At 39.2% G+C, this 12,551-nt stretch overlaps 1 protein-coding gene across 1 annotated transcript in view; it reads right to left on the reverse strand.

The window, feature by feature from the left end:
* Window positions 1-12,551, reverse strand: part of lrrc17 (leucine rich repeat containing 17) — a 34,378-nt gene that overhangs the window by 2,527 nt on the left and 19,300 nt on the right. Inside the window, exon 4 of the mRNA XM_084711224.1 lies at window positions 3,152-3,307. Within this exon, the coding sequence (XP_084567350.1) occupies window positions 3,152-3,307 (156 nt within the window). The remainder of the gene's footprint in view (window positions 1-3,151; window positions 3,308-12,551) is intronic.

Consider the following 12,551-nt stretch of genomic DNA (forward strand, 5'->3'; position numbering starts at 1 on the left):
CCTAACCGGGTCATTGTCCGTATGAAAGTAAACAAACTAACAGCTGTTCCCTTTTCAATTGCTGGGTTCTAGCCATTTCCATGCCATGTGCAAATGTTCCACCAAAACTAGTAAACCCCTAAAGGTATTTTGCAAGGGCGCCATCGCTGCATATTTGGCCACCCAAGACGATTGTGACTGGTTTACAGAAATACAAATAAGCCGGGATGTTTTACAGACCTTTCTCCAGCTCTAATTTGCGAAACTAATTTCCTCATTTTGTTTTGTCTTATTAGACATTTCTGTATGAATTATTGAGTTATCGCCAGTTCTTTGATCACTAAAATCTTATCAGTTTATCCTCGAGTTCAAGTGACCATTTGTGCCAAGTTTGAAGAAATTCCCTCAAGGCGTTCCTGAGATATCAAGTTCACAAGAATGGGACAGACGAACAACCTGAAAACAAAATGCCTCCTGTCACAACTGTCACCACCGGGAAACAGCTCTCCTGGCTCTGTTGAACTGCAAGGACTTCTAAAAGTTCACTAACTACTGGGTTTATCATCAGGTTTGTTTAAGCTGTACAAAAACGATGACAATTTGCTGTTTTAGGAAAGGTTATGTGCTGAACTAGTTCTTGCTCTGAGCAGTAACTTCCTGGAATCTCTGCTGATTGCCTGGCTATGGCTCACAGGAAAAGTGATATAACATTTTACTTAGTGAGCCTTAGATGTGCTGGTATGTTGATTTTACTACCTGTTGACAGAAACAGGCCTTTTTTAAGTTCTTCGTGCAAAGCTATGCTAACCAGCTGCTGGCTCAAGCCTCATATTTAGCGTATAGACATGAGAGTGGTATCAATCTTCTCATCTGACTCTGCCAGAGAGCAAATAAGTGCAATTCCAGAAACCTCAAACTGTTTCTTTTAATGACCACACTTGCCTCAGCTAGCTGGTGTGACTTGTCAGTTCTTCCATAATTGTTCTCTCCATCTGTTCTTTGTTTCAAAGCATCCTTATCTCACCATCCTTTGAGACTACAGTCAGTCTTTTGCCATGACATAAATGCAAGCAAACAGCTCCTCCTCCAAAATCTCAAAGTATTTTAATCAGCTCTCCCACCATGATCCCAGATCATATACAACATAACAACCGCTGAGGCATTTATACCATGTCATCAGTTTTTCCGGTTTTAATGTCCATACATTAACATTCTTTTAAAACCGACAGAAAACACAACCCTCATCCAACTTAAGCAGAGGTGATAAATTTGGGATTTACCCCCCAGACTTGCCCCGCTCTCGACTCATCTTGGCAACAAGTCTCCATAACAAATAAACACAATTTCAAAGTCTCCAGTCACCATAACTACAGATATCACTGTTGCATAAGTCCCACAGAGCGTATTTGTCTGCTGCTCCATTGTTACATTACTTACAGTAACAAAATGGGGATGAGGGCCAGAAGGATCTTTTCCAGGGACTTTAAGAGTATTAACAAATATTTTTTGCAGATTTTGGAGTTCCAGGCGGGTGGAGTCCCCACATTGTGACAATTCCTGAAGCGTAATGTGATTAGTCATAGGAAATTCAGCAATAAATTGACCTTAAAAAATACTTCACTTCTCTGTGACTGTCTGAATTATTGTTGTGTCTATTTTGGAGTTCGTCTTGCGAGGAAAAACCTCAACAATCTGGCACGAAAACTGGCCAAAACCAACACTGAAAGACAATAGCAAGCATTCCAAGTTTGCCAGAGCCTTTGTCTGTCCTTTTCATTCATGTTTCCGTCATCCACCACATGAAAAGTGCGACCAAACAACCTCTTGAAAACTATTGGAAACATTTTTTTTTATTTGACTTCCAGTGTGAACCTGATTAGAAGGAGCGACCATGATTGAGACCATATGTCACTATAGCTATCACAAGCTCTCAGACTTACACAGAATTTATTTTCCAGTTTCCAAATAGTCTTGAGCACACTGGGGAGAGCTGCAGAGACAGATTGTTTACATATGTTGCAGGGTAATGAAGAAAACTACAAGATTTTTAAAGGATTTCCCTCCTGGGCAGGAATACATGAGCCCAGAGAGTAATGAGTCTGCACTTTTTTTAATGGCCCTCCTCTAATGCTGAGGCAGAAGTAGTATTCAGAGCACATATTCTGCTTTGGTAAAAATTGATCTTTTGTACACTAAATTATCTTGTATGTGCTCCCTGATGAAAGACCAAATATTTTCTTAAACCTTTCATTGATTTCTATTTAGCATTGAGGATAATTTATTTGCTTATTCGTGTTGTTAAATGTGTCACATTTTATCTGCGCCTCTGCAGTGGTACAATGGTACAACCAGTCTTTCTCGTGAAACACACCAATACATGGGTGGAAATTACATGGGGACACAGAGGTCCTAACGTCTCCTTTCTGGGAAAAACAAGAGGGTGGGCCCCCTCAATATAGCATTGTAAACCTAGCTATATAATTTTAAATGCTATAATAATGAGCATTGAAAGCCTTTATGCTCATTATAGGCACACAAAAAAGTTTTGCAAGATGTGCATGTCTGTGGTTCTACCAGTCAACAGAATAAAGCACATTTATAATGGTATCTTGTAATAATAAGGGTTTCCTCTATATACAATCAATACAACAGTACTTTTGCAAGATCATCTGGTGTCCCCTTCAGGAACTGCTCTAGAATATTTTGTCTATTTGTTGTCACCCCCAATAGTAAAATGAAATATTCACTCATGCATCAATATCTATAACTGCCTCAAACAGTCCTTGGTGTAAGTTTTTTTTAAGCAGTTCAAATTTTGTTTTTATTGAATTTGAAACTTTTAGTGTTGTGAAGATGTAAAATTATGGAGTAATTCTTGAGTTTTTTTTTGGGTTATTGTTTTGATCATCTCCCAAGCTTCAGATTTCTGTTGCAACCACTAGTTCAACCAAAGGTTAGATCGACTTCATCAATTAGTGTTAACTTATAATGTAGGAGAATGAAAATTGAAATAAAATGCAGTGAACTGTATGATTTTAATGAGCCTAAGTCAGACAATCAGGGATGAGTATCTGTGTAGCCATGATATAAGGTATTTTAACCCATTTCAGCCCAGATGTTTGTGCTCAGGTGTGTGTGTGATGGGTTTCGAAGGGTGGGACTGTTGTGTTACCTGTGTCTATATGTTGCAGACTGTTGCTGCTGAGATTGAGCAGCTTGAGGTCTTTGGACAGCAGGAACTGTTTGGGCCTGAGATGTTTGATGCTGTTCCTGGACAGATCCATCTTCACTATGTCAGATGGCAGGTCAGATGGAACGTTATTCAAATCTGCAAAGACAGAAAAATAAAGAAACATGAGTTTGTCAACTCTGAGCTGTAATGGCAGAGTGTGCGTGGGAAAATAAGTCAAAAGTGTAAAAAAGTAAAAGGTCATATCATAACACAACAAATAAAGATTAATGCCTGTGTTCCTGTTGATAGTTTTACAGGAGTGAGGCAGCTGTGCACCACAAATGAATACAAAGTACAAAGCACCAGAATCATCAGCAGAGCTGGAAATCCAATCTGTCTGCATCTTTATACATTTTCAAGATGTTGTGTGGGTTGTGTGCAACTTTTAACCTTTTCAAGATGGCGTGCAGTGTGACAGCATGTATAACAATATTTCACTTCTGTGCCAGGGACGAGTGTTTTCACTCTCTTCCACTGTTTCCAGCCTCATACACACACACACACACACACACACACACACACACACACACACACACACACACACACACACACATTTCCCTCTGTGTAAGAGTGTCTTTGAAGACTCTAATGTACCAAACAGTGATTCCCACATATTCCCATTTCGATAATAGATCCTCTCTGGAGTTTTAAATCAGAGTCCCACGCTGAAGAACAAATGTGATATTACACGTGCAGTGTTGGGCCAGTTAAAAAAAAAAGTCAGTGTCAACACATTTTGTCCCAAAGCTAAAAATAATAGAAGGGCAATATTACAGAAATGTCCTAACTTGGAAATGAACTCAATGTCAATGTTTGCCAGCCTAATTTAAGACAGGAAAAGTGGATTACACAAGCATCTTAACTTCCTAATAGATCCAGATTTATGCTAAGACTGTTACTGCACAAATTCTACTTTGCCTGCTGCATTTTAATGGATTTCCAAATAATGTTGTGGCTCCCACAGTCAATGGACATGTTTGACCAGTCAGTGTCTGTAAAAACATGAAAATCACCTGAACTGAAGCTCACATCTGCTTTGCCGATCACGGTGTAGCTCTATTTAAATCTGAGTAGGTGGCCCCTGCAACCTGTATCATCAAAATGATCATGGGTGTTTTTTAAGCGCTTTGCAAATGGTTGCAGATGAGAGGAAACACGAGTTTGTTTAGGGAGTGCATACTGGCTGAGATCTAATCAAACACAGTTTATTTTGATATAAAATGACTGCGTTATTTTGTAGTTTAAAAAAAAAAAAGATTGTGTACGATATGCGTGTGGTTGAGCAGTCAAGTGAACATCCATGAGGACTGGTTTCCTGCATGTATTTATTTACATGGACGGTATAATTTGCTCAGAGGAATGCTTATAGACACTTTTACAGTGCAGATGTTGCCGTCTTTATGCACACACTTTACCATAACAGACGTTGAAGATGTTATCATGGATACATGGTGCTGTAAATCATCACTGACTCTAAGAAAATCTAATTACACAAACGCACAGGAACATACAGCATGTGCACAGATGTAGCCGGTGCACTCAGGAAATGTAATTATTATTGTTCATTGATGTGATGCAGTGATGGCTGTTGAGTGTGCAGCAGGCAGAGACATTTACAGAGGCAGAAACAGACTTTGGAGTCCACAGTGAGAAGCTGAAGTCTAAAGGGGATAATCCCACCCTGCTGGAGGTGTACATGTGTCTGTAACTTTGTCCAAGCAGATTTTCAGTTTTTAAAAAAACATGGAAAATAGCTGTAACTCTTACTTCAGACTCACATTCCCAGGCTCACTTGTGAAATCAGACTTCAACCTGTGGAGCCAAAAAGGAGGATGAGGATAATCTCCAACACTGTGTGCTGACAGCAGTGACAGAAGACTGGATAACTCATGTCTACGACCAGCAGCACCTGTTGTCCTCCTTGCTAGCAACATTGGCTAGCAGGCTAGCATAGTCGTCTTCTTTCAAAGTCAACAGAAACAAAATAAAGCTAACCAAAAAAGTCTTGGCTCATCTTTCCACTGCTCCAACATTCCACCTATTCCCTATATTTTCTCATCTAACACAGTGAATTAAGGCTTTATTTCGACCAAACGAAATATTTTGTTTCCTGTTTGAATGAAGAAGATGATGCTAGCTAGCTAGCTGACATTGCAAACAGATATCGAGGACACTGAGGTGAAATACAAAAAAAAAACAACTGTACAAAATGAGCGATAAATGCTATTAATGTATCAAGCTAACTGCGACAAGGGAAGAAACTAATTTAAGGATATAGAATCACTAAGTTTGCAGGAAAAGGTCTTGTCACTGTAGAGTTGGCAGGAAGTAAACAGACATCCACCTCATAAAATCAGAAATTGTGCAAGCAGAGAATAACCTTGATTTGATGTCATGTATCCCTCACTCTTTTAGCATTGCTTCCTGGAGGTAATTGTGTTTTCAGGAAGTCAGACATTTTATCAGGAGCCTTCTGGTTATCTTGAGATTTTTAATGGAGCAAATCTTTCAGATAAAGGCTCTTTTCCTACTTTAACATCTGTGCCCCCTCAGAGCAAACTGCTGAATGAAGAAACACACACACATACACACGCAGGGAAAAAGAGAGAAACATGTCAGAAAAGTCGTTCATTCATAGCTGGGTTTGGCCTGGGTTTTTTTTTTTTTTTTTTTTGCTAAACCTGTTAAAGTAATTATTTCTCTGCACATGTGAACATCTGTCCCAAAGCGCTTTGCTCCTACCTAAGAGATTCTCTCAGTTTCTGGAAATCCAAGTGCTTCCTCTGATAACAACTCTGCTATAAATATAGTTTGAACCGACAGCTCTTATTTCTGAGTGATTTCATCATTTATTCTAAGGTGTCTAAACTAAAGAACCCGCTTTCTGTCAAAGTGCCAGACTTGAGTTACTCTCTGCAGCAATTTAGTCATTCATTTGACAAAACATCCTATGCAGGTTCCATTTAAACACATGTAAGCTGTGCATTAGTGTGACACATGGATTACTCTCTGCAGAAAATGTACAGCAGAATTTACAAAACTAAGATCTTTTCATGATTTAGCATGAGTGCAGAGCATTAATCTGGACGTTTATCTATGTACCCTACTCAAGTATGGGTTAGCACTAGTGATGAGTTATATGTGCACGTAGTGTTAAGGAAAAAATCTGCAGTCTGGTTGTTTTCCCCTCTTCACCATATTCTATAAAATACCTCGCCACAGCTCATTCCAATTTTTGCAAAAGGTTAAATATGCAGCTGCAGGATATATTTCATGTGTGCATTCAATAGGCTACTGATTCCGTTCAGAGCAGGTGGTGCGATATATTTTATTCTGTTTAGACAGTAGAAAAGGAAGCAGTTAATTTTTTTACAGTGTTGACATGATTACTCTTGGGTCAACTGTGCGTAGCACAGTGAATTTTTGTGGTTTGGACCAATGCCACAAGCCTTGACAGAGGGAAAGACTTCTTGACATGTTTTCTTTGCACTAAATGTACTAAATGGTAGCATTAGCAGTAAATTAAAGTTTAGAGGTTAACATGTTAAATATGAACTTAGAATATCTGATGTAAGGTCACATTATGTAACCGCAGACCAGAGGTTAAACGGTTGCAAGCCTTATATACAGTAGTAGTAAGTTATTTGTCCATGAGGATATGTAGCGTATGCCTTGGGAAAAGAGACGAGAATATTTTGTTTATGATCTTTAGCTCCACTACTAATCATCCTCAAGCCCAGGCTGACGTAACTTTATGCAATATACATAACTCAGTCATGCTGCTAAAGATATAAAGGCAAAGGTGAAGCCTTTTTTAAACATGCTGACAACTCTGTTTATACGATATCACTATTACAGTGACCAGATTAGCACTAGTTGTCATGTCCTCCCTTAAAAAAATGATGGTCTTGAGAGATTAAGTCATGCTACATTTTTAAAAGAGGTTTATTGCCTTCATGCTTTAACTGACAGTCATAATAGAAAACAACAGAGTAAGTCTCTGTGTATGACAGTGACTTTTTTCCAAGCATGTGTGTATGAGAGATACTTTGTGTCATTAAGAGTAAACAAAGTCCTCTCTTGGAACTTAATGCTTTTCAGTAGCGGTTGTTCCACCAACCGCAATTCTGAAATGCTGCACTATTAACAAGCCAACTGCAGGGGAGAGCAACCGACTGCAACTACCTCTATGTTAATTTTATTTCTGTTCTGTTCATGAGGCTTGGCCCTTCTTATTTTACACTTCAGTGCTTCAAAGTGCTTCAAAAAAACTCAACAAGCAATGTGAGCAAGTAACAGTTCAAGGCCAAGGATGAGCTAATACTATAACCCAACTTCAAACTTAGAAGCTGTACGTTTTGCCATGTTTTATGTCGTTTTACAGTTTATTTCGTAGAGTAACTTGTTGAATGTGATACTATTACAAGCTGGGGCATTATTGGACTAATGTTGTAATATGAAGGGACAATCAAGAGAAACTGTGTGAACTTTAAGCCTCATTTGAAGCAAACTAAATAATGACAGTAGTAGGTTGGCTGCCATTAAATATTTTCACAAAAAGCAACATGAAAAAACAAAGCGTGTCTGTGTTTTGTTGCTGCTGTGTAAATTTATTTGCTCGGCATGCCTTGAAGATAACAATATAGCTAACATGTGAAAAAGAAATGGTCAAACTGTAGGAGTTGGCATCGTTGTGTATGATTAGCACCCAGCAGCTAGCTTAAAGACCATTAAGTTGCCTGCTGGGCAAAGAGATAAGATCCACACGTAACGTTACACTTAACATTACTGCAACAAATTACTTCATTTATCATAAATTAAGTAATTTTCAAAAAACATAGAAAAGAATTGCACTAGTATTGCGTAACGTGCTGTTGAAATACCTGCAAGGGAAATTCTGTTACTGTAGCAGCCCTGTAGTCTTGACTGCTGGCCTCAAGCAGAGATGAGGAACGGGCCATAAGCTCTGGTAAGCTTGCTTCTTTTTTGCCTTTAATTTATAGGACAGCTGAAGATACAACAGGAAAGATGGAGAGAGAGTGGGGGAATGACATGCAGCAAAGGGCTGAAAATAGGAGTCAATGGTCCCACGGTCCCTGCGGTACATGCTGCCAATGCTCTACCACCCGCTCCTTCTTACACCCCACCAGACACTGACTGTCATCACTGAAGGCATTTCATCACATCTCCCTCTGGAGCCATAAAAAGCTTTATACAACCTTACCAAATGCCCTTTTAACCATGTCACCATGACAACAGCATCTTGGGAATAACAAAATAAATAAAACAATCAAAATATAATCAACCTTTTCTCATCCAGATCCTAACAAATAAACAACTGCCAACTGCCAAATTTCTTGCAATAATGTCATAATGATTGGTTTCTGTGGTATTTTCAGTAACCCATGGTCTGTTCTCACAATGTTTCAGTGACCTTTTCACCTCAGCGTGAAATATGTCTTTGAGAAACAGGAGCCGAATGTCAGTTTAGTTTCATAACGGTTGTACAGCTCCCAGTGTAGACAGGACTTTCAAACTACTGCAGGAAAACTTGTTGGCGCCTGGCAGAGCCTACAGCTAACTCCCGCTGTTAGTACAGAGTGATGTTTGATACCGTCTTCTTCTCTTATTCGTGCTTTCTAACCTCTGCCTCTCGCTCAAATGACACCATGGAAGATTCATTTTTTCTGCTGACTAAATGCCCAGGCAGTCCGGGGAGAGCCTGACATAATAACATGCGTGTGGGCGTGTGTGTGACTGGGAGGCAGCCAACTCGCCATATACATGAGTCACTTTTCTGCTGCCTACTCAAATGGCCTGAAGTTTATATGGAGGTTTTATGTTACTTCTGAAACCAATGATTTCTTGACCTTATGAGTCTTGAAAGCAAAGTCTAGAACTAGGCCAAAAATAATCAATACCGGCCTGTAGATTTGTTTTTGAGGAACACCGTGAGGTGTGTGTGCAAAGAACAAACTGACTGAAAGCTCATAAGAAGATCGACACTAAAAGTTGGCTTTGCACTAATGTAACACCTCTGACATCTACAACATCCAGAATAAGAAGGATTTATTCAGTAATCATATGCTAAACATTATCTTTTTATGCTAACGCTGCTTTAATGCTAACATTACTTGTGTAAGCAGAACTTTTGTTCTTTTAACCCATGCTGCTTTTAACCCATATATTTAATACAAAATTAGCAGTTAACATTACTTTTTTTATGCTGACACAACTTTTTTAAATGCTACTTTTTTTCTTACACATTTTACAACATTTTATGCTTCAACTTTTATGCCAACAGTATGTTTTTATGCTAATGCTACTTTACTTTTAAAGCTAACATTACTTGCAGTTACCAGCAGAGCTTTTGTACTTTAAACCTGTGCTACCCATTGATGGGACACAAACAGGTTTAAGTTAGTGTTTTAAGTTAGAAAAAAAAATGTTTCAGTTTGATTGAACTATTTAGAAGAAGTTTAAAGTGGTTATATCAAAATATGCCTTCAAATAATTTCTGTTTATGTCCATTTGATACAGTGGACACAAAGATGGGACGTGAACTGGAGTTACTCTGAGAAACACAGCTAAAAACTTCCATGTTGACTCTAACCACTGTGTATAGCATTGAATAGAAAAGAATGTCCAGTGAGATTGATGTGGAGCCTGAAATCTGCTGTGGTTCGCCTCAGAGAAACAGCCTTCAAACCAGAGGAGAGGAGACATGATGGAGACGAGGGGAAAACCAGGCAAAAAGAGATATACAAGAGGAAAATATAGGGGTTTGGAGACAGAGAGATCAGAGTATGTTTCCACTCTGCTCTGGGTTTCTTAATTCTCACTCCCTGCTTGTTTTCCATCAGTTCCATATGAAAATCATTTTCCGTATAGCCTAGATAGCCTTTACATGCTCATGTTTACCCTCTTCGCAGTTTGTTATAGTTTTATTTAAGTTTAACTTTTTTTTTTAAATTTGCCTTAAAATTCCTCATGTTGATTATGGTCTGACTGCAGCTAATCCATTTTTAAAGTCCTGTAATTGCATTATAAGCCATGTTTCTGTGCACGGTTGGGGAAAACAGACCAACATTATCAGCTAACTTTGTGGCCATGTCTGGTAGAGAATCACAGTGTCAAAATATATTTTCATGAGCTTTATTATTTCAGTTTATTTTGTGTTCACATTAGGGTTGGACGATATCTACTGAACTGGCATATGACCATGACCATAGTGAAACATCAGGGCTCAGTGTTGATGATTGTTAGGCATCGTGATGGCATCATTCTTCGGTCCAACCCTGATTCACTTAAACCAAAATAACTGCCTCAAATGAGACAACCCTCCAATTTCACTCTTCTCCTCTGTGCTTTACCGCATTGCATTACCGCCACCAACTGATATTCTCATGTCACATGAAGTAGGCAGTACTGCTCCTTAAATCTGTTACGTTGCAAGGCAGCGGGATTCAAAAGATCATGCGAGAATCCTGCCCTTACTGGCTACAGAGCCTGTCTTAATATATAGTAGAGACACAGAGGGATAGGTCATATCATCCAACCTAAGATGGAACAATGTTTTCAGAGGCGGATCCAGTACATATGCATGAGCATATGGGCAACGCAGTACACACTTCCTCTGATGTAACTGTGGTGGAAAATCTGAAAATAATGACAGACACCATGACCAAAATTGTCTCAATGACTCAAGAAGGTACATCTGTCCTATAGGGTAAAGAGACGAAGGAGGTTGGGTCAAGATGGACTTGAAGTGCTTATCAGGAGAGTCAGGATGTGTTTGTGTTGTCAAAAGTTGTTCTTCCAAAGGGAGAACAGCTGTGTGTTCAAAGAAGAGTAATCAGTTAGTGCCTGACAGAACATTTGATGAGAGGCAACTATGAGGAACAAAATACAAAGTTCAGTTTGTGGCGGTAATGCACAGATACGTGTAGCAATTTAGCAAGTTTGTTTGACCTCAAGGATACCTACAATGCACTTTGGTAAGATGCAGTCGATGTAAACATAACTTTTGTTTCTTTACGAGAAAAAAAGGGCAAATAGACCATTATTCCAGCGCTGGAGAATTGCTTGCACTAGATTTAATGGGAACTAGGAGCCAATAGGGTACTAAAAACAGCGGGCAGTCTTCGGGGTAACAGCAAATGTTTCGGCACTGCAGCCACCTAACAACGTCCCTGTGGGACAGAGAGGCACACTGTTTAGGAACACAGAGAGAGCAATGATGCTCTCCATATGAAATATTAAACAACTCATTATAATGGGAAGAATGCAATTCACTATTTATGTGGATATCATATTGTATTACTTAACTCAAAGTTTTCAAGGTTATATCATACCACAGCATACCAAAGTCAACCAGCATCTGTAAGTGTTTAGACTGCTGAACCGACACAAAATGTATAGGAGAAAAGCGTAATGATATAATCAGCCTGAGGTTAGGTTTCGTCCTGATTGGCAGCTAATACGACTAATGAAAACATTGGTGTTGGAATGCAGTGCAATGAAAACACCAAAATGAAACGACTCCAAACCTCGACTGGTATCAGCTTACAGTGCAACTATATAGGCGTCCTTGCAAATCAAAAGCACAGAAACCATGTATTGAATGTCACGCACAACAGCTGTAGTATATTAAGCAACATTCACACATCACATATTGCTTTCATGGTGGGGCATGGTTTAGGCAGGATGTAGAGAGTTATTACCAGACATAAAAAAGAGGAAAAGATGTGGAGAGATGGATGGGAGAAAAACAGAGAGACCTTATGGTGGTTCAGATAATGAATCGATTCAAAGGTCCTACTGTAGAGAAAAAAAAAAATTGGGAAAATATGCAAAAAGCGTCCTCAAGCATTTACACAACACAGATGCTGCATTGTGTGGTTTTGGCTTGTCGATGCTTTGTGAAAGATTGCTTTCTGTGAGGGGCATAAGCTCTCCATTTATATGAGATGCATTCAATTGCTCATTTAAATCTGGGAGCTCACTTGATCTGAAACACAGACAATCTTTCAGTGCAATGTGTTGACAGCGGATGCTATTTGGGCGTCAGAGGAGTTTCAGTGCTTTGAAGAAGACACAGAGATAAAGGGGGTTTACAGGATGGAGAAGATGAGACAGCAACTGAGAATAAAGAGCGCCACATAAAAGTAACAAAAAGTGATCCGTCTGCAAATATTCAGTAATTGTCGTCCCTGCCTCTAGTGCGTCTTTGAAAAGCGACACTGAAACAAAATTTTTATGGAGCACTGGGGAAGTTACAGCCTCTATGATAGCAGCTTCATAGTGGCATTTTTACAGAGAGAGAACCAGATGTGAAAGC

Source organism: Lutjanus erythropterus, chromosome 22, assembly GCF_056507025.1.
Source record: "Lutjanus erythropterus isolate fLutEry1 chromosome 22, fLutEry1.hap2, whole genome shotgun sequence".
Lineage (NCBI taxonomy): Eukaryota > Metazoa > Chordata > Actinopteri > Lutjaniformes > Lutjanidae > Lutjanus > Lutjanus erythropterus.